We start from the raw sequence: 23,871 nt of genomic DNA, 5'->3' as shown, positions 1-23,871 counted from the left end.
CCAACACTTTGTATGACCAAATTGTATCACATTACCTCTTAGTGCTGTGCACAAACACTAAACAGATTGCACAACAGTTTCAGCACACACAACACTGATGACATTACAGTTTCAAAGTGTCTCCTTTTGTCTAATGGCGTGCTTATCCATAGGCAACTGTTCTGCCATCACCAAGTTCTACCTTTTCCGATTCAATAAATGAACAATAATCTTTCATTATTTCCTTCTGGAATGTCATGTGTTGAGTTGCTCCAGAATCTATAATGCAGTGTCCATTTTGTCCATTGCTGTCTGTTTGACCAGAAAACGCAACAAATGCATCCACATCACCTTTAGAATCAATGTTTTCACTATGTGTGGCAGACTTTACATGATGTTTTGCAACCCTAATATTGCTTTTATTTTTCCTAGTCTGACATTTTCTGACAAAAGCGGCCCTCTTTGTTACAGGTGTAACAATTTAATGTGTCTAATGCCTTATATGCTCTTTTCTCTCACCACTGTCCATGCTAAATCTTGAAATCTAGTTTCTGTTACACACACTTCCCTTTGCTTGTTGATGTTTTAAATCTTCATTGATAAAAGCACACTACGTCCTGCAGAGTGAGTCCTTCCCGAGTTTCTAAGGCAGTCACCAGCAACACATACCTATCTGGTAAACCGTTCAGCAGATAAATCATTTGGTCCTCTTCTGGTGCAGCTGCATTAATGGACTTCAATTCATATGTCTGGTCTTTCATTGTTTTTTTCTGTTTGGCCTGCACTTGCATATTTTCTTTCATTTGAAGTTTCATGAGCTGTTCCGGAAGAAATACAGTGGTACCTTGGTATACGTCCTTAATCCGTTCCAGATCCTTGGACTTATACCAAACAGGACTTATACCAAACTAATTTTTCCCATAAGAAATAATGGGAAAATGATTAATTCATTCCCATGAAAAAAAAAAAATCCTATTGTTATTGGCATATTATACATTGATGGGGTTGTATAAAATAATTTAAGCACTGCTTAATACTAAAATACATAAATACAAAAGCAATTAGATGAAATAAATGAAAATAACTTGTCCGATAACAATGAGTTTAATTTTACTGCACAGCAAAGGAGAGTGTTACAGCTCTTCCAAAGGAGCCTCTTCAGGCAAATGTGAAGCACTGCCATTGTTCTTCTTCTGGCAGTATTCAATCCAAATCCCTAAAGCAGATTCCATCCAGACTACTGCCTTATTACATCCACTTACAACTCGTTTTGCACCCTGGTTAAAAGGACACTGCGGCCGTAGATCTTATATTCCTTTCCTACTTTTAAATAAAAAGAATCGTAGCCTTCAACAAATCCAAAACGTTTACCTTTTCGGCAATCATTAACATCTTCTGTTTACACTTGGGAACGGCCCCTGAAGCAGTAGCAGATCGTTTTGGAGCCATAATGAAGGGCTTGACTATGCACAGAGATAAACACAAAAGAGCGAAAAAGTTAACTCTTTACACAGCGAAACACGTTGATGCTGAATGAGCGAGACGAGACTTCCTGGTTAACACTGCATTCAGCACGCAGGAACTTAACTGCGTGCTCTGATTGGTTAGCTTCTCAGTCATCCGCCAATAGCGTCCCTTGTATGAAATCAACTGGGCAAACCAACTGAGGAAGCATGTACAGGAAGTAAAAAGACACATTGTCCACAGAGCCCGCGAAGCAGCGAAAAATCCACGTTATATATTTAGTTATGCTTTCATATAAAATATAGTGAGGGATTACTGTACAGGTTAAAACTTTTTTTTTTTTGAAGGCGCGCGCCCGGTATAGCACACGTGTTATTCTAGCACACGAGTCGTATTCCAAACAAAGGTTGTATACCAAGCAAAATATTTCGCCTCTAAACAGGACGTATACCAAGTTGGACTTATTCCAAAGCAGACATATGCCGAGGTACCACTGTACCTTATTTGCAGTGGTGTCCCATTCACCGCCACAGCACTGCTCAGCAAAAAGTTCTCCACGCTCAAGGCTCTTTATTTGCGTGTGAGGTGCCTGGAATTGTATAGGGTAAATAATATGTTATTTGGAACACATGCATTTCATGTGTGTTCCATGTCTACAATGATCCTTGTAAATGTAGGATGACAGGAAATGTGACGCCATAAATGTTGAACACAAAAAATAAACTTTTTTCATGTTATAGTACTAATGACAAAATTTTGACATGAAATGCATAATGTATCAAGAAGTCCAAATATCAAAAAAACAGCTGCTTGCCCTGATCAACACATTTACAAAACAAAAGATGCTAATGGAGAGGTGCAAAGGAATTTAAGGTGGCCCAGGATTTTTTCGTAGGCTTCAGGGATTCTAGTGTTGAAGAACACAACCGTCATGGCTCCACCCTCTTCCTTTCTCCTTTTGGCCAAAAAACCAGATACGCAGAAACCAAAAACACAACTGATTATATTTTTACTCATGTACCTGTCAGTTATTATTCTCAACAGAAAGGATAGCAAATTTTACTACAAAGCAACAACCTCCTCAATGGAGTGTAGCTCTGCAGCTAGACTGTACTACTGGCTGAAGCCACTGTAAAGTGTGGAGTTCCATACTAGTTTTGAGATCCAGATAACTCTTGCGTAAGGCTATGTGGCTATGTACATTTAATTGTGCTATATCAATAAATAATAGTGGCTATATCTTCACCGCATGAACAAAAATCTTCAAATCATTCATTTTAATATACATAATGGAGACGAGACAATGATTTTCTCATTTAGACACATCGATTCCCGCAAGACGAGACATTGTGCCAAGAGATTTAACCACGTCCAGGGCCACAAATAAAAGACAAAGAGTAGATGACAAAGTAGAACGTCGTAAGGAATTCAAAAACATTGGAGCGGTACACATGCAGAGCAGGTTAGAGATAATGGAAGTACAAAAATTCGAAAATCTCAAAAAAACTATGGTAAAGATTGCATTAGCGCAAATAAACGGAAATTCTTACTCGATGAAATAACGGAACAGCAAAAACAGATCGAATATATTGTTTAAAATTTAAACTTTAAGTCAGAGACTTGTAGATTTTGTAATTCGTTTTGCCATCAGGGAAAAACAGTGTTTCTTCCCAGTGAAGAGGCATATCCGCGAGAATTAAAAGATTTGTTGTTTGCCGAATGTGAAATCCCGTGAGAGACAAATTCAAGCCCCACGAGACAAGACTTTATGCAAAGAGATTTGGAAAAGTCCTGCCCACATCTAAAACATTTACAACCATGCACACGGATTTAAACTTAAGTCGGAGACTTGTAGATCGTCTAATTCGTGTTGCCATCAGAGAAAAGTAGTGTTTCTTCCCAATGAAGAGGTGTATCCATGAGAATTAAAAGATTTGTTGTTTGGTGAAAGAGAAATCCCGCGAGAGAAAACTTCAAGCCCCGTGAGACAAGAGCTTATGCAAAGAGATTTGGAAAAGTCCTGCCCACATAACCACGCACACAGTTCAATCATTTCTCATTTGTGTGAATGCCATTAATAATAATAATAATACATTTTATTTATTTGTAGGCGCCTTTCTAAACATTCAAGGACACCGAACAATAGAAAAAACACAGATTATAAACAAAAGTGAAATACAAATGTTAAAATCAAAGAGAAAAAGCAGTCTTAAACAAATGAATTTTGAATTTAGATTTGAAAAGTGAAAATGATTCAATATTTCTAAGCTCAGATGGTAGCGAGTTCCAGATCTTACCATAGTGGTAAGATGGACAAAGGGGACAGTGAAGTGAATGGAGGAAGAGGATCTAAGGGTACATGAGAGAATGGCAACATGGAGGAGGTCAGACAAATATGGAGGGGCAAGGTTGTGGATAGACTTAAAAGTTATTAGGAGAATTTTGAATTGAATTCGGAACTGAACTGGAAGCCAATGAAGCTGCTGCAAAACGGGAGTGATATGGTGAATAGAGGGGGTTCTAGTAATGATGCAGGCAGCTGAATTCTGGACCAGTTGAAGCTTATACAGAGATTTGCGAGAAAGACCAAAGAAAAGGGAACTGCAATAATCCAGACGAGAAGTGACAAGGCTATGAACAAGGCTAGCAGTGGTGTGGGGAGTGAGGGAGGGGCGAATACGATTAATATTACGCAAGTGGAAATATGCAAACCGGGAGATGTTACTGATGTGGGACTGAAAGGATAAAGTACTGTCAAGGATGAAACCCAGACTCTTAAACCGTGGAGAAAGGGAGACAGAGATTCCATCAATAACAAATGAAAAATGATGAGAACCTCAGTTTTGTCACTATTTAATTTAAGAATATTTGAAGAAAACCAGGATTTGATTTCTGCTATGTAATCAATAAGTGAGGAGGGTGGAAAGGAAGCAGTAGGTTTGCTAGTGAGATAGAGCTGGTTGTCATCTGCATAACAGTGGAAGCTAATGTTATATTTATAAAAGATATTACCAAGGGGAAGGAGGTAAATAATGAAAAGGAGAGTCCCCAGGACAGAGCCCTGGGGGACACCTGAAGTAACAGCAGTGGGTTGGGATGTGAAAGTTTTATGCTGAACAAACTAAGTTTGGCCTGAGAGGTAGGATCTGAACCAATCTAGTGGATTGTGGGTAATGCCAATCGAAAATAATCTATTGAGATCAAGGAGGATGAGAATAGTAATTAAACCAGAATCAGCTGCCATAAGGAGGTCATTAGTAATTTTTATAAGTGCTGTTTCTGTACAGTGGAGGGGACGAAAACCAGACTGAAACTGTTCATACAGACTATTTTGAGATAAATGAGAATGAAGTTGAATAGCCACTATGTTTTCAAGAATTTTGGAAATGAAGGGTAGATTAGAAATAGGATGAAAATAACTGAAATTAGTCAGATCGGCACCAGGTTGTTTCAGTATTGGGGTTACTGCAGCAGTTTTAAAAGATGAAGGAACAGTACCAGTAGTGACAGAAGAGTGGATTATAGCGGAGATAAGAGGGACCAGAGAGGGGAGGCAGACTTTGACCAGAACTGCAGGGAGGGAGACCAGTTGACAGGTGGATGGCTTAGACTTACAGACAAGATCTGAAATTTCTGAGAAAGTAGGAAGCTGAAAAGAGGAAAATGAGTGAGTTGGTGGGTGAAATTCAAATGAAGTACTGGAGGAATCTGTACAGAGAGACTGATGGATCATCTGGATTTTTTTATTAAAAAAGGACATAAGGGAATTGCAAAATTCAGTTGAGTAACGGTGAGAAGGTAAAGAATCCGGGGGGTTGTGTGATATTGTTAAGCAGTGAAACAATGACTTGGTGTTGCCTTCATTGGAAGAAATAATGTGAGTAAAATAGTTAAGATTTAATTTGGTCAATACAGTCCCTGTAATGAAGTATATGTTTTTTGTACATCTCTTTGTGAACAAAGAGTCTAGTTTTTTTATATAACTGCTCAAGTTGCCGGCCTTTGGCCTTCAGAAGCCGAAGTTCAGGCGTGAACCAAGGAGCAGAAAAGAAGAAACAGATCTAGTTTTTAATGGAGTAACAGAGTTAAGAATACCATTAAGTCCAGTGTTATAGTGTGAGACCAGTTCTTCAGGAGTGGATAAATTATGAATGCCCATAAGGGAATCAATACTAGAGGAAAGAGAGTCTAAGTTAAAATTCTTCATATTACGGGAAGACATGAGACGGGAAAGCTTAGTGTTGGAAAGTGCAAGTTTAATATTGAATGAAATAATTTTCTTATCAGTTATGGGGAGTTCATCTGAACTACACTCAAGCGGGGTAACTACAGAACAGCAAATCAAGTTCAAGATATGTCCTTTGGAATGAGTGGGAAAATCAGTATGCTGCTGGAATCCAAAACTCTCAAGGCAGGATGTAAAGTCTCTAGTAATAGGGACATTGATATTATCCATATGTATATTGAAATCCCCCAGAAGTATTATGTTTGATGAAACAGTAGATAAGTGTGTAAGGAAAACAGCAAAGTCGTTCAGAAAGTCATTTGGTTTAGGAGGGCGGTAAACAGTTGCAATAATAGTAGGAATAGGTCCATTTAATTGACACACAAGATATTCAAAAGAACTGAAGGCAGGAACAGACAACAGCAAGATTTTCATTTCTCACAATACCTTAATGCGAGACCTCCTCCTCGGCCACAGCCACGGGTTGAGAGATGTAAAGAAACCCCAGGAGAATGGATTCGTTAAGTTGGGAAAAGTCATGAGGTTGTTGTCATGTCTCAGTTAGACAGAAAATGTCAAACTTATGATTAGTGAGGAGATCATGGATGAGAGGCCCCTTGCTCGTGAGTGACTGGATGTTCAGCAGACCGAAGTTGACAACGGCGTTATTGCATTCAGCAACGGTGTTGCCGACCGGGCTAGGCTGACTAACACACTGTGGTCAGCAGCTCTGCCTAAATTACGTGGAGGACATCAAGAACTGGACCAGCTGGAGTTTATTATTTTTGAACTGTCAGCTTGGATCCTCAGGCAGGACCCGCGGTGGATGCATCTCCGATGGGGGAGGAATACAATGTCTGGGTGGAGATACAGGCCAGTCAGCAGAGGCTTGGACAGGTGAAAGCGGAGTCGGAGTAGCTTGGCAGCCGAGTACTGAAGCAGTCCTGTCGCAGGTAGGATAGCGAGCGACAGGAGGGACGAAACAAACACGAACCAAATAAATATCCTACTGGTCCACATGTTAAGTGAAGACACAGACAACTTAGATGTCCGGAGAACAAAGCCAGGTGAGTTTCAAAGCGGGGATAGGCCTAATAGTCCATACACAGCCAAATCAGCAGTCAAGCTAGAAATCAGTCTAGCTTTAAATGACTGAAAAATAAAACTCAATGAACATTTCTTGTAGAGAGAAAGAAACGATATTCGCTCATTGGCAGTTATACGTTGCGTTATCACAACGTAATTCCAAACACAGAATCAAAATTCAATGCGATATTGATGAAAAGGTAAAAGCGAAAAAAGATTGAATATATGGATGATATTAAAGTATATAGATATTGTTTGGCTTTAAACTTTAAGTCGGAGACTTGTAGATCATCTAATTCGTGCTGCCATCAGGGAAAAACAGTGTTTCTTCCCAATGAAGCCTATCCATGAAAATTAAAAGCTTTGTTGTTTGGTGAAAGGGAAATCCACATCCGCGTGCAGCAGAGAAGTAGCTGGCGCATAGTGGATGTTGGCGAGTGAAGCCCCCCAGTGTGTGTGTGTGTATATATATATATATATATATATATTCGACTGAAAACTGTTCTCTGTCAATTAAATAATACGAAAGAAAAGATTGTGGGATTTAGCCACGTCTAAATATTGGACTGTCAGGACTATTTTCCAGAGATATCCAAAAATCTACAGGGCACAAAATAATTATTTCTTACTGCACCTTGCACCAAATAAATCTACTGTATACACAAACATTTTGAAAATGTCAAATGTTTATCCGCCAATCACCAAACTTGCCAATTTCTTTCTATCTAGAGGACTGAATCATCGTTCATTTATGGAAAGTGAATATGGTGATGCTATTTTTTCAACATTTTTAAACTTTACGATTATTAATTTATATTGTTCTTTGATGATTAATTGAGACTTTTATCATATGTTGAAACCAAACAGTCCACCTTATAAATAAACAATTTTTAAATTAATAAATTAGGTTGCTTGTTTACAGGAGTTGTGACCGGTATGGATTATTTTTTGGTTTTGGTCCACTCCAAAAAATGTTGCTCATCACTGCTGCTATACAGGATGGGGAAAAATCGGCCCAATCAATTTCATAGTCGGCGAGTAATTTATTGTTCCTTTAAACATTTTACTGGTTTAAATAAGTGACTTTTTATTCTCCTCTTATGTTGCATTCAGAAAAGTGCAATAGTATGAAATTTACATTAATAAGAAACTAAGCATTTTTTGCTATAGCTTAACTCTGGCATGTTATTTTCTTTTTGACTTACTTTTTTCTGCTCTCTTAACTGTATCCAAATTCTGACAATTAAAGGAGGACGCAAGACACAAGTACAAAGGACTGTGAATGTTAAAGGGCAACAGCTATTTAAGTAATATCCACTTGTTTAGTTATTAATACAGAACAACTTAACCTGAACATTAAAAAAAGAAAATATTTGACATCAAGATATGAAGAATATTGTATATCATCATCTAACACAAATAAGTGCTTGTCTCATCCAACAATCATTTACTAAGATAAATAACACAAGAAAACAAGGAAAAATTCGTAGGGACGAAAACTTGCAGCCACAGAGTGCAGGAATGGAGCTCTGTAGATTTAGTTCCCATCTCTCTCCTTGAGGCACAACCACCATTTCATATGTTTGTTAAATTCAATCAACAGCACATAGCTCACATTAATGGGATATTTAGCAGATAAGTATGCTATTTTGCCAACTGTGGGTTCAAGATGTAATATAAATATTTGAAGATAAAACAAGAGACACACAAAATGTTTTCTTTACATCTTATTAATTTTGCTTAAAGGTGGCTTCCTTCAGAGTTAAAAGGGAAATCCAGTGAACAGCTTAATGGGCACCTGGTACCAAAACTACATGCTTAAAGCATGTAAAGAAATCTTTAAAAAACAGTCTTGTAATGCATATTTAAGAAACTATTCTTGTGCAAAGGCAACAAGTGGAAGATTGTAGTAAAATATCTTACAAATATATGAAACTGATAGGTCTAAATGTAAATTAAATCCAGAGTGCAAACAGCAATTGGTAATGCTGAAGGAAACTTTTAAGTTACATTTAATTTGGGATTTCTACTTGTTATAGTCAAGGAATTGTATTGGGTCTTTCAGAGTAGCTCACACAGTACTATTATCTTAACAAAAATTATATGCATCTGGCAACAAATTTCTTATTCCAACCCCATTCCTGACCTCGCCCATCGACAGATCTGTGAAAACAAGGAATGATTTACTAACTCATTCTGAAGCAAAACCTTTGCCCCCCATACCCCCCTCCCAATAACAGAACAACTTACCATGTTTCACTGTAGATGGAGAAAATTACATTTTATCCCACATTCCCTAGAATACCTGTAATAAATGCATATTGTTATAACTGAAGTAATCCTTTTTCTTTTGAAGAGACTTACACTTGTTACTCTACGGTAGATCTGTGCTGCATTATGACACTCTGAGTACGGGTACTCGGAAGTAGCCATCTCCAACATACACATCCCAAATGCGTAAACATCCACAGACTCGTCATATTTCTCCTCATACATCTCTGGGGCCATGAACTCAGGGGTACCTTAAATTAAAAGAACGATTCAGACTCTAAGTGTCTTAGAGAGCACAGAGCCGGCTTGCTCAGCTGCCTCTACTCACCGAAGGAAACAAGGATGGTGATGACCTGTGAGGAAAGAGAAAAAAGTGGAGGCAAAATAAAAAAAAAAAAGAGGAAGGGAAGTTCTTCTCAGTTAGTCTGAATTTAACGCTGTACAAGCTTCCCTCTGCAAGGCCTTTCAAGATAATGTAACAAACCTGAAGATGGACCATCTAAGCCAGCGGAGCCTTGTTTTGAAAATTAAAATACTAACTGCTCAGTACTGATGGAAGTAAAGCAGAAAAAAAGAAAACTATACAAAATGACAACAGAACTAGGCTTCTCTTAAAGAGATAAGGTTTCACATTAATTTGATGTGTACACATTTCACCTCCTGCTGTTAGTTCAGAGAATTAGAAATCCAGCTGGTTAGAGGAAATATTTACTTCCCCCTTGGTTGAAGACAGAGACTGAAAGTAAATAACTAGCTATGGAGCAACAGAAAAACTTACCTTCATTATTACTGAAAGGGAAAAACGTCTAGATTAAGGTAATCCATAGCTAGCTGTTGACCTTTTGCTACCTGGAAAGTTTTGACTGATGGGCAAAAAGGCCTTGCACAGAAAAACTGAAAAAAAAATCCTTTGCAAAATGGAATTTTTCTTTAATAGTATGCATTGTGCTAAGGCCACTCACCAGAGCCTTGTGCTCACATACTTACTGTTGGAACTGCAGTATATAATTATATCCTTACTGCAGATATATGGATAGAGCTGAAGTAACACCCTAGAGCCAAAATTTACTTAAAATGCAAAACAGAAACAAAAAATAAAGGTTGATTAAAGAAACATTAGGCTGCATACGATGATGAGACAAAATAATCGAATTACATGACCTTATTTCATGAGTGAAAAGGGAAAAATAAAAAGAAAAGACTTTTTAAAATCAAACCCCTTAATGGAGAATGAACAATTTTTTTGTAAAGCAATAGATCAGACCAGAGTTTTTAAAAACACAGCTTAATAATAATCAAACAGCCTAAATGAATGAATAGTAATCTCTCAAACAGTTCTAATTCAAATGCTTATACCATAATCTTCCAAATGAACCTTTTGCCCCCCATGTGTATGTATGTATTGTGTATACACACATATTATATATATATATATATATATATATATATATATAAATACATAAATATATATAAATAAATAATATAAATATATATATATATATATATATATATATATATATATATATATATATATATATAAAATAAATAATATAAATATATATATATATATATATATATTTATATATATAGTGTTCAGTACTAAAACAAAATGTCACATTTTAAATTATGTGTTTTATGAAGGTTATATTCAAAGCAAAGAGACCAAATCAGGAGTTTCAGCTCAAATCATTTTATGGGAACTTTGATAAAAGCATGCTTTCCAAAAACACATTACATATTACAGACATTTATGTCCAAAATATAGTATACAAGAAGAACGGTATCTCTAAATAACTCTAGTATTTTCCTAAACCATATTAAAAAATGTGGTCTGACATAATTAACACTGAACAAAACCATGTTTCAGCCGTTCAAAACAGGAAAATGTGAGAATTCAAAATACATTTTAAATTCTCATAATCTTCTGAAAGCTACAATTATCATTTAAAACCGAACCTCACATATGTACATTGTAAAAACTCTATGGAGTTTCATTATGAGAAGATTCAAGTACAGATTGAGGTTAAAGATAGACATACCTATAACACTCTTTGCAAATGAAGCTCGCTTTAAAGTGGCAAGACCAAGATCACCAATCTTGACTGAGCCAGTAGGACCAGTAATGAAAATATTGTCACACTTCAGGTCTCTGTGGATAATGGGAGGTGTCCTTGTGTGCAAGAACTGCAGGCCCTTCAGTATTTGTCTACACCAGCTTCTAAGCACTTTAATCTTCATTACCTTGAAGCGCTTCAAATACCTGACAAAAAAGGTAAATAAAATTAATATTGATACCAATTATTACAAAACATGCAAAACAGACTAAAACCTTCAGTAGTTTATTAAATACAATATGACGCTTCATTACAAGTATTTCCATACAAAACCAAGCACGTTACAGTAATCTGAAGACCCTCTACTCAGTAGTGATGTTTCAAAAAATTAATGGCCTATATTTAATTTATTACCATCTATTAAACACAACACATCAGTATTTACTGTTAGCCATAGTATTATTAAAAACACCCAACAAATTAGCACAGACTTGATGTCCTTTCCTAAAGCCATGACAACCATGTAACCAAATATGTAGGACTTTCAGTTGAAAAAAAAATCTAGCACCACAGTGTCAGTCAACTGTGGAAAATAATGCAGGCTTTAGGCAGTTCCACTTAGACAAAAATTTAATCAGCTGATGTATAATATGAAAAATGATGATAATAAAATGTGTAATCTTTAAATAACATCAATGCCATGAGGCATAAAATATATAAATATTTAACAATTAATTGAGTAAAAAGTATTTTAATGGCTTCCTTAGAAGTTGTGTGTTCCTGACATAGCGGCTAAGTATCCTTCAGAATTTTAAACTTTAAAACATATTCAAAGAAATACATATTTTAATCTGAATCAGAGTAAAACATCAATCCTTGGAATGATCTCAATCTTAGTACAGAGGCCCTGGCAACTCTAACCCCCAAGTTGTTACTATAAGCTAGTGTTGTACAGTTAGTCATATCTCTCTATTATAAAAAAAAAAAAAAATCTTAGGAGGAGACAAGACTTTATTCCCTGCAACAAGATGTGATCTTTTGAAGAGAGACAGAGAAGACAGAGAGACAGTTTCACATCACGTGAGACGGTCAAGTCACATCATACTTACAACCTTTGGAAGCAAGTCCCATAAGACGGTGACTTTTGCAAGTCACGCCCTACTTACAACCATTTTCAAACAAGACCACGGTCATCTAACCTCTCAGTTGATAGAATGCTTTTGGCAGACACACTTCCTGTGCTCTCAGCTCTTAAAAATTTTATACGTTCTAGATGACACATCAATGACTAAGCGAAGAAGAAAGAGCAGCACAACGAAAAGCGACCCAAGAGTGTCGGGAGAGAAAAGAATGCAATAAAGAAAGCAAAAAAGAACAAAAATAATCTATATGCAAATTCTGAAAATAAGGAAAGTAATAATCAGCCTGTCACGTGAGACCAGACTTTGTGCTAATAGATTTAACCACGCCCTGAGCCGGAAAAAGACAAAATAGGACTTCATAAAGAATTCAAAAACATTGATGTGATACACATGCAGAGCAGATTAGAAATAATGAAAGTAGGAAAATTCGAAAGTCTCAAAAAAATGATAGTAAAGATTGCATTAGCGCAAACAATTGGAAAATAGTACTCGGTGAAATAACGGAACAGTGAAAAGAGATCGAATAGTGTTTGAGGATGTCTGGGGGAGAAGAAAGAAAAGGCAGTGAGGCAAAAGGACATCTGCTGTACAGGCTTTTAAACGTTCAAATCGCCGCGCAAGATGCAGATCACGCGGCTAGGCAGCAGCAGCAATCCAGCAGCTGACTAAGCAAAGAGGAGGTTAGAAAAAAACCCACTGTATTTGTTTCCCATTGTATTAATGTTTTAACAGGGGTTTCGGAGGAGCGACCACGTCTCCTTGGGGTGCACCCAGACTGCCTCTTCACAATGGCGTGTAGTGCTGGCTGGGGTTGATTATGGCTACCATGATACACAAACCCTGAAAAGTGACAATTCCTGCATTCCCTTTAGTACTCCCAGATTATTAGAGACCAAACATTTCCAGTTACAGACGGCTCTAAACAACAAACGAATGTTGTAACCCATTACAGATACATTCAATAAGAAAAGAGTTCATTGGTGAATTCAAGGGACTTGCATCATTGATCAGACCATGCTGAATTCATGTTTTGGTGCCTAATCCTATATCTTATCCTATATTCAATATCTTTTAAAAAAAATTACGAATTTTGTTCTCTTCTGTTTGCAACATCTCCAGCAAAAATGAGAAGTGTAAGTAATGTTCACAAGATTATGTCACGCATCTGGCAGCATTGTTGTTTTCTACAGTGGGCTCAGTTACAGAGAAAACACACTTTCGCATAGGCAAAAGTCAGAGACGTGCTGGATCAACTACATTCATGCACAAACTCTCATATCTAATGATAAACAAAGTGATTGTTTGATGCAATCTACACTACTTAACCTGACTAAGATGCTTGCCTGAAACAGGCCCACCCCTTTGCAGGGGCAAAGAAATCTAGAGATTGGTTCCCAAACTTTATACCACATTGTCTCAAGCTCCTCGAAGAGGCACCTAGTAGAGAGATAAAATAATTTAACACTAGAAATGTCACTAATATCAATGCCGAACGCTGTGTTTTTAAAACTTTATCAGTGTGCATGTCACATTTCTGTCCTACTTTGATTTTTCCTATATTGCTGCATTTTAAATGATGATGATGTTTCAACTTTTGTTCATAAAATGTGCGTAATGTTGAAGGACCAATGCAAAGTAGCACTTGACCATAATCAAGCAACCTTTTAAAAAGAAAAAAATATATAATGAGCTATATTTAAATACTGGCATGTGTAATGAAGTACATACACACACAATTGTATGTTTTGAATCACATATACGATTTGAGGGCAGATGCGCACACCTGTAAGGAAAACCAATTATTTATTCTTACGCTTGCATACACTGTTACACCTACCATGTCTGTGACAACATTACAAGTGAGCTGCACTCACTCACGGATCACTTACCTCACAACGTGCTCTCTCATGGGTTCACTTTTCCCCCACGTAAAACAGATGCTGGCTGTACATTTCATATCATGACAATTTCACGGCTACATCAAACTCCTACCACACTTTGTGCATAACTGTATAATACATTACAAGTAAAGGAAGGCATACCCACTGATGAGCAACAGCGTTATAGTCATAGTGGAAGTCTCATTTACTGCTCCAGTTCTTAGATGTTAAACAGGCCTCACAGAGCATAATGGGGCACTTGTTAGGTCTGCCTAAACTGGCCACATGCAAATTTTCACTGAGAAATTCTGTAAACAAGGTCACTTGTGAACCCAGAAAATTTGCTACCAAAAATGCTTTGACAAATTTCTTTGAGCAACACTAGCTACTATCCAAATACCTACTGAACTTTCAATATATGTTAATACTTTTCCATTTAAAGGATAATTGTGACATTTTTTAAGTCCAAGTTATTTTTTCACAAACGTGGTATGTATTAAATTGCCACATTAGTCAAGTGGCTTTATTGTCATACCATCCATATACCATATCGCAGCATACAGTGGCACAAAATAACATTCCCAAGGACCATGTAGCAAAATATACATAATTGCACTGCATATAAATTCACTACTAGGGGCAGATCAGAGAGCGGGGGGCAGTACAGAGTTCAGAGTCTGGATTAAATTGCATTCTAAAGTGAAGCATATTTTTAAATGCATTGTTTCAAGTTACTTTTAAAATATTTAAAATGTGCTTTACTTTAGAAAGCAATTTAATGTGGCAAATTAACACATACTGTGATTGTGAAGAAATAACTTCAACTTGAAAAATACCAAACTTATTCTTTATTGATTTCACAACTATAAGGTGGTTTTTAAATTAATTTCTCAACCTTACACTACTGTTATTTAAGATTTCATCCTGTATTTTGATTTTACATACATATGCAACTTTTGCAGCACAAAACAATCTTAATCTTATATTTACCATATTGTTTAAATGGTAAGTGGTGGTTATGGCTGTTTAAATAGAAGTAACACTTATTTTGAAGAAGAAAAAAGGTGGTTGGATTATACTTGCATTTAATTTCAAAATTAGTTTAAAAATCCAATGACAAATACAAGTACCCTGTATTTTAATGCAAACAATACAAAAAGAAACAGTATTGTTTTAAACACTACAGTTTTAATTTTTTAACTAATCTAGCACTAAAGCGGTTCCCTAGAAAACTGCAAAACTGAGGTCTGACTACACTGCGCATGTACAATACAGAATGTGCAAGTGACAACGATAATATATACTTTCATTTTAGTGCTATTAATTGAAATTAATAATCACTATTAAAATATTAAGGGCAATAATCATTAATTATGAATTTTTGTGATAATTTTGCACTACTAATATATGTAATGCTAAACACAATAACAAAATAAGTAATTGAATCAGGCATCAAAGATGAGATTAAATAAGTATGTATGAATAATAAATGATCCAGGAGGTCTTGCTCATAAATAGTAAATGCATTGGTATTGGGATGATGATAAATTGTGAAACCTTAAAAGAAAAATCCATCCATCCCTTATCCAACCCGCTATATCCTAACACAGGTTCATGCGAGGCTGCAGGAGCCAACCCCAGCCAACGCAGGGCAAAAAGGCAGGAACAAATCCCCAGGCAGGGCATAAGCCCACCGCAGGGCACATCGTGCGCACACACACACACACACACACACACAACCCAAGCACACACTTGGGACAATTCAAGATCACCAATGCACCCAACCTGCATGTCTTTGGACAGTGGGAGGAAACCAGATCACTTGGAGGAAACAAAAGAAAAATCCTTTTTTTTTTTTTTAATAAAAAAAAAAATCCCAGAAAATAACAATAATGCTCATATCATGGACCAAAGGTCTTTTGATAAGTCATGAAAAGTACCGAAGCTCAGAGGTAAACTGAAATAAGGCTTCATGACAGTAGACTCTCAACATGCCATGAAGAATTCGTCCTAGAGTATAACAAACAACAATAGCTGTAATACCAGGGAAATAATTAGTGAAATCCGTGAGCCCTGAAAATATCAAAAAACTGGTTCACATGATTTATTTAATACATAAATTTTGGAGCATCTGAATTAAATAAACAAAATGCATTTTATACAGTTCAAGTAAATTTTACTTCTTAAATAATTTTAAGCATTATTTAAAAAAATACTAAAATGACATATGCACTGGTGTACATTTTTTTTTAATTTACTAGATGTTCTTCAAGCATTCAAGACAACAATAAACACTTTCTACTAAATGTGTTCAAATAAAACTTCTCACAACTAATACTTTGTGTCCCCCACACACATTATCAAAACCAAACACAAGACTGCCACAGTAACAGCTAAATAGTTTTGCAGAGTCCATACTTATTTTATTATTAGTATTTATTGGTACTTGGTACTGGTATTTTTAACTATTTTTATTTTGCTGTAAATCTGGATCTACCACTTATGTAGCTAAAATAGGGACATAGTACATTAAACATAAAGGCTTAAAGTGAAAAATCATATTAGAAGAAAACATTGTTGTATTAACAGTACTTTGGTGAGCATGTGTTCATTTCTAAATAATTTCCAGCTTTAATTTGACTCCTTCATTAATCAAGCAAGGTGTTATTTCCCCGTTTGTGTGTTTTCTGTCAATCCAGAAATAATAAGCTGGTTATGCTAAATCTTTACTGAACAAAGCCAGAATTTAGATACATAATTATTATTTTATCTTTTGCTTTGTAGCATTTTATTCTTTTTAATGTTCTACTTATTTAAGCCACTATTTACTAAAAAGCACAAAAAAAATCAGTAACACTGAATTTGTTTCCCTTTAGCACTGAGTGTGTTACCTCAGAGTCTGCTATGTAGGTCATTAATTATCAGCATTTGGATATAATTATTGGAAGCAAACTCCAAAGAGAAAGTGATTCAAAAAGAAACTGACAGAGTTAAGCACTTATGTTTAGAAAGGAAAAAAAAAACACATTATAAATATACAGTGAATGAACTAGTGCATGCTTCTGAATGTAAAATAAGAGAAGCAGTAAAAAAAAAAGACAACAATTAGAAAGTTAAACAATGAGTGGTCATTCCATCAAGAATCACCCAATTCTGAAAAAAGCTGTTGCTGAATAGTTTATAGCTGATTGATGGCTACAATTTTATTTCATTTCTTCCCCTACCCTGCTTCCTGCTAGCCCCCCCTTTAAAAATGGCAGCCATCACCATATTTTTAGCATTTGGCAGCCCTTGCAAGATTTCAAATATTTCCTGAAAAAACTAAAATATTTAAATAATTCAAAAAAGATTTTACTTAGCATAAACTGAGAATTTCTTTCACTCACCATATGTTCCTAAATTAATTTCTGCATATTCTTTTCTTTAAAGCTCTTTAAAAATTGATGACTTAATATTGATCTTCACTAACATGAAAAACAGAAAAATTAGAAATTGTGAAAATGGTTTTTCATTCATTTTCCCAAAACTCCAAAGCTGAAAAAAAAAGTTCAATTTTCACAACTTTTTGAGGTCGTGTCTCTCTGTTTTGAGACATGGGACATGACAAGTCCAAGAGAATATTGGTCATCAGCATATACATAACACTGTTTAAAGTAGTAACATTATAAGTATGCATTATATTCATTACAGGTTCAAAAAACATACCCTTTAACAAACCAGAACAATTCTGTTTACATAACTTTTAAGTATAAAAGTCATTGTGCATGAACTGCTGAGAAAATGTTGCTTATTACTTTTTTTTTTTTTTTTTTAATTAAAATTACTGTGTGTCTGGATATTTCAAAGGGGTATCTATCTTTCCTTGCAACCTCATTATGACAAGTTTTCACTATTCATCTGTTGTATTTTTAATAATTCATGATTTTAAAAAAATAAGATGGAAAGTTTTTTGTTCTGAATAATGTTAGCCTGCGTGAAAGGCTGTACAAACTTTTGAATTATAAAGGGCTTTCCCCTTGATAGTTAAGACTTCTTAGTTCTAAATGTCAACATGACCATTCTTCCACAAGATGGAAACTGATACTATTAATTTCAGCAAGCTCTCTCCATGTGGATGTACAAACTAACATACAAGGTCCAAGTAATCTGATATGATCATTATGCAAGTTATTTTCTCTTATAATTGCCTTATATTGTTAGCCCAACCCAAGGGTGCATTCTGCTGACATTCTTTTTTGTGTAACATTAAGATCCAAAAGAAGATGCAACACAGTTATTACGACCAGCCATTCAGTAATCTTATGACCTATGGATAGAAACCTTCCCTGAATCTGCTTGTGCGAGTGTCAATATTCATGTAACATATGTCAGAAATGAAAAGTAAAAAAGAAAAAAAAAAAACTTCACTCTATAAATGTCTGAGGTCTAAGAAAGTAAAGAAATTAGTGACTTTTTTTTTTTAACGGCAGCTGAATAAGGGATGATTACTCAAAAGAATTTAAAGTATCACCTCTGATGTAGATGGGATTGTGGGTATGCATTAAAAAGTGTATAAAAAGCTCCTTAGTTTTGCTGTTGGCAAGTGTTAGACTAGAGATGCACGATATATCGGGAACTGTATTGTTATTGGCCGATGTTCATTAAAAATGACAACATCAGAATCAGTCAAGATGTGTACATTTTAATGAATGCAGCTGACCAATATAATTCGGGCTTGCCAGCACTATCAGTTCACTAAGTAATTAAATTTTGTTTTCATTAAGCTGCAGAAAAACATGCATGCAAGTACTGCTCCTTGCACTGCACTCAAGTCAAGTTGGGGAGAATGCACTGGTACAGTGCATTGCCGCACCCACTACACGACAAAACAACTTAGGATCCCGGTTGGAAACTCTCCAGGCAGACACACGGTCCATTCCCACTCTCCGAAAGTGACCCACTATCTGCCGCAGCCAGTGGTGTGAAAAACTATTTGCCCCCTTCCTGATTTCTTATTCTTTTGCATGTTTGTCACACAAAATGTTTCTGATCATCAAACACATTTAACCATTAGTCAAATATAACACAAGTAAACACAAAATGCACTTTTTAAATGATGGTTTTTATTATTTAGGGAGAAAAAAAAATCCAAACCTACATGGCCCGTGTGAAAAAGTAATTGCCCCCTGAACCTAATAACTGGTTGGGCCACCCTTAGCAGCAATAACTGCAATCAAGCGTTTGCGATAACTTGCAATGAGTCTTTTACAGCGCTCTGGAGGAATTTTGGCCCACTCATCTTTGCAGAATTGTTGTAATTCAGCTTTATTTGAGGGTTTTCTAGCATGAACCGCCTTTTTAAGGTCATGCCATAGCATCTCAATTGGATTCAGGTCAGGACTTTGACTAGGCCACTCCAAAGTCTTCATTTTGTTTTTCTTCAGCCATTCAGAGGTGGATTTGCTGGTGTGTTTTGGGTCATTGTCCTGTTGCAGCACCCAAGATCGCTTCAGCTTGAGTTGACGAACAGATAGCCGGACATTCTCCTTCAGGATTTTTTGGTAGACAGTAGAATTCATGGTTCCATCTATCACAGCAAGCCTTCCAGGTCCTGAAGCAGCAAAACAACCCCAGACCATCATACTACCACCACCACATTTTACTGTTGGTATGATGTTCTTTTTCTGCTGTGTTCCTTTTACGCCAGATGTAACGGGACATTTGCCTTCCAAAAGTTCAACTTTTGTCTCATCAGTCCACAAGGTATTTTCCCAAAAGTCTTGGCAATCATTGAGATGTTTCTTAGCAAAATTGAGACGAGCCCTAATGTTCTTTTTGCTTAACAGTGGTTTGCGTCTTGGAAATCTGCCATGCAGGCGTTTTGCCAGTCTCTTTCTTATGGTGGAGTTGTGAACACTGACCTTAATTGAGGCAAGTGAGGCCTGCAGTTCTTTAGACGTTGTCCTGGGGTCTTTTGTGACCTCTCGGATGAGTCGTCTCTGCGCTCTTGGGGTAATTTTTGGGTCAGCCGGCCACTCCTGGGAAGGTTCACCACTATTCCATGTTTTGCCATTTGTGGATAATGGCTCTCACTGTGGTTAAGCTGGAGTCCCAAAGCTTTTGAAATGGCTTTATAACCTTTACCAGACTGATAGATCTCAGTTACTTCTGTTCTCATTTGTTCCTGAATTTCTTTGGATCTTGGCATGATGTCTAGCTTTTGAGGTGCTTTTGGTCTACTTCTCTGTGTCAGGCAGCTCCTATTTAAGTGATTTCTTGATTGAAACAGGTGTGGCAGTAATCAGGCCTGGGGTGGCTACGGAAGTGAACTCAGGTGTGATACACCACAGTTAGGTTATTTTTTAACAAGGGGTAATTACTTTTTCACACAGGGCCATGTAGGTTTGGATTTTTTTCTCCTAAATATTAAAACCATCATTTAAAAACTGCATTTTGTGTTTACTTGTGTTATATTTGACTAATGGTTAAATGTGTTTGATGATCAGAAACATTTTGTGTGACAAACATGCAAAAGAATTAGAAATCAGGAAGGGGGCAAATAGTTTTTCACACCACTGTATATATACGTGTATATCTACAGTATATATATATATATATATATATCTACAGTATATATATATATATATATATATATATATATATATATATATATATCTCATAAATCTATATCTATATATCATATATCTATATATCATATATCTATATATCACAAATATCTATATATATCTAATATACTCGTATATCTATATTATATGGTTTCGAACTTCTTCCACTTACGGATGATGGAGGCCACTGTGCTCATTGGGACCTTCAAAGCAGCAGAAATTTTTCTGTAACCTTCCCCAGATTTGTGCATCGAGACAATCATGTCTCGGAAGTCTACAGACAATTCCTTTGACTTCATGCTTGGTTTGTGCTCTGAAATGAACTGTCAACTGTGGGACCTTATATAGACAGGTGTGTGTCTTTCTAAATCATGTCCAATCAACTGAATTTACCACAGGTGGACTCCAATTAAGCTGCAGAAACATCTCAAGGATGATCAGGGAAAACAGGATGCACCCAAGATCAATTTTGAGCTGCATGGCAAAGGCTGTTAATACTTATGTACATATGCTTTCTCAACTTTTTTATTTTTAATAACTTTGCAAAAATCTCAAGTAAACTTTTTTCACGTTGTCATTATGGGTATTGTGTGTAGAATTCTGAGGAAAAAAATGAATTTAATTAATTTTGGAAAAAGGCTGTAACATAAAAAAATGTGGAAAAAGTGATGCGTTGTGAATACTTTCCGGATGCACTGTATATATATGTGTGTGTATGTGTATATTATATATCTATATCTATATATCTATATATATATATATATATATATATATCTATATATCTATATATCTATATATATATATATATATATATATATATATATATATATATACACACTCACCTAAAGTTATTAGGAACACCATACTAATACGGTGTTTGACCCCCTTTCGCCTTCGGAACTGCCTTAATTCAACGTGGCATTGATTCAACAAGGTCCTGAAAGCATTCTTTAGAAATGTTGGCCCATATTGGTAGGATAGCATCTTGCTGTTGATGGAGATTTGAGGGATCATCCAGGGCACGAAGCTCCCATTCCACCACATCCCAAATATGCCCTATTGGGTTCAGATCTAGTGACTGTGGGGGCCATTTTAGTACAGTGAACTCATTGTCATGTTCAAGAAACCAATTTGAAATGATTCAAGCTTTGTGACATGGTTCATTATCCTGCTGGAAGTAGCCATCAGAGGATGGGTACATGGTGGTCATGAAGGGATGGACATGGTCAGAAACAATGCTGAGGTAGGCCGTGGCATTTAAACGATGCCCAATTGGTACTAAGGGGCCTAAAGTGTGCCAAGAAAACATCCCCCACACCATTACACCACCACCACCAGCCTGCACAGTGGTAACAAGGCATGATGGATCCATGTTCTCATTCAGTTTACACCAAATTCTGACTCTACCATTTGAATGTCTCAACAGAAATCGAGACTCATCAGACCAGGCAACATTTTTCCAGTTTTTTTTTTTTTTTTTATTTTATTAATTTTATTACAATCAATACATAGCAATCAATTTTTACAAAAAAAAAAATTATGCTAAGAACAGATCGATCCCCACCCTTGAGAGAGAGAGCAAGCCAAACGTGTAAAATTTAAGGCTTTTAAAAATACCTAAATCAACAAATTCTCTGTGCTTTATAAACTTATTTCAAAATATTACTGATTAGATCCTGCCATGTTTTGAAAAAAGTCTGCACAGATCCTCTAACTGAGTATTTGATTTTTCCAATTTTAAATAATATAACACATCAGTTTCCCACTGACTTAAAAGAGGAGAGTTTGGGTTCTTCCAGTTTATCAGAATAAGTCTGCGTGCCAACAGTGTAGTGAATGCAATCACAATTTGTTTGTCTTTCTCCACTTTAAGACCCTCTGGAAGAACCCCAAACACAGCTGTTAATGGGTTAGGAGGGATTGTGAGTCCAAGACTGTCTGAGAGGTAATTAAAATTTTTGTCCAGAATAATGTTAATTTGGTGCAGGCCCAGAACATGTGACCTAGTGAGGCTGGGCTTTTGCAGCGTTCACAGGTTGGATCATGCCCTGGAAACATTTTGGAGAGTTTTAGTGAGACAGATGTGCTCGATATATAATTTTGAGTTGTATAATTGTATGCTTTGCATATGGAGCTTGAGTGAATTCTCTGCATTGCTACTTTCCACTCCTTTTCTGATATATTAATTGAGAGATCATTTTCCCAGTGTCCTCTTGGATCTTTGAAAGGAAGGGATTGTAAAAGGATTTTATATATTGTAGAGATGGAGTCTAACTCCTTGAAATTGAGCAATAATTTTCCAGCGTGGATGAGGGTGCAAGATGAGGAAAATCTGGAAGGTTCTGTTTAACAAAGTTCCTGATTTGAAGATAGTGAAAGAAATTTGTAGCTGGAATGTTAAATTTGGAATGTAATTGTTCATAGGATGCAAAGGCGTTGTCTATATAAAGATCTCTAAGCAAGTTAATTCCAAATTTTTCCAGATATTAAAACTGCATATGTTTGTGAGGGTTGAAAGAGGTGGTTCTTTTGCAGGGTGCCACAGAAAGAAGCTTCTCCGTCTTAAAATGCTTTCTACATTGGTTCCAGATTCTAAGTGAGTGGAGCACAATTGGGTTATTAGTGTATTGCCGATAGCGTGTGTTTATTGGAGCACAAAGCAAGGAATACAAAGAAGTACTGCAGGATTTTACTTCTATTGCGGTCCATGCCTGTGTATGTTCTTCTATTTGTGTCCAGGTTCTTATCGACTGTATATTTGCGCCCAGTAATAAAACTGGAAGTTAGGTAGAGCCATACCGCCTTCTGCCTTTTGTCTTTGTAGAGTCGCTCTTTTGATGCGTGGATGTTTAGAATTCCAAATAAATGAGGTTATTGTTGAATCTAATTGCTTAAAAACGATTTATTAATGTATATTGGTATGTTTTGAAATAAAAAGGAGCTTAGGAAGAATATTCATCTTAACAGTGTTAATTCTTCCAGCTAGTGTGAGATGAAGGGTTGACCATCTATGCAAGTCTTGTTTAATTTTTTCCATGCAGACACGAAATTTTGTTGATAAAGAGCTTTATGTTTACTTGTGATGTTTACCCCGAGGTATTTAAACTGTTCTGCAATGATAAAAGGAAGGGTGTCTAATCTAATATTATATGCTTGCGAATTCAC

At 36.2% G+C, this 23,871-nt stretch overlaps 1 protein-coding gene across 6 annotated transcripts in view; it reads right to left on the bottom strand.

Annotated features, from left to right (window-relative positions):
- Nucleotides 1–23,871, bottom strand: part of LOC120539703 (serine/threonine-protein kinase WNK1-like) — a 332,709-nt gene that overhangs the window by 235,588 nt on the left and 73,250 nt on the right. For all 6 annotated transcript variants that reach the window (XM_039770078.1, XM_039770079.1, XM_039770080.1 and 3 more), the window contains exons 4-5: nucleotides 11,065–11,285; nucleotides 9,119–9,276 (exon numbers count right to left, since the gene is read on the bottom strand). In XM_039770078.1, the coding sequence (XP_039626012.1) occupies nucleotides 9,119–9,276; nucleotides 11,065–11,285 (379 nt within the window). The remainder of the gene's footprint in view (nucleotides 1–9,118; nucleotides 9,277–11,064; nucleotides 11,286–23,871) is intronic.

The sequence above is a fragment of the Polypterus senegalus genome, chromosome 11, assembly GCF_016835505.1.
Source record: "Polypterus senegalus isolate Bchr_013 chromosome 11, ASM1683550v1, whole genome shotgun sequence".
Classification (NCBI taxonomy): Eukaryota; Metazoa; Chordata; class Cladistia; order Polypteriformes; family Polypteridae; genus Polypterus; species Polypterus senegalus.
Note: the sequence above shows the minus strand (reverse complement) of the source record. Positions and strands in the feature narration are given on the sequence as shown.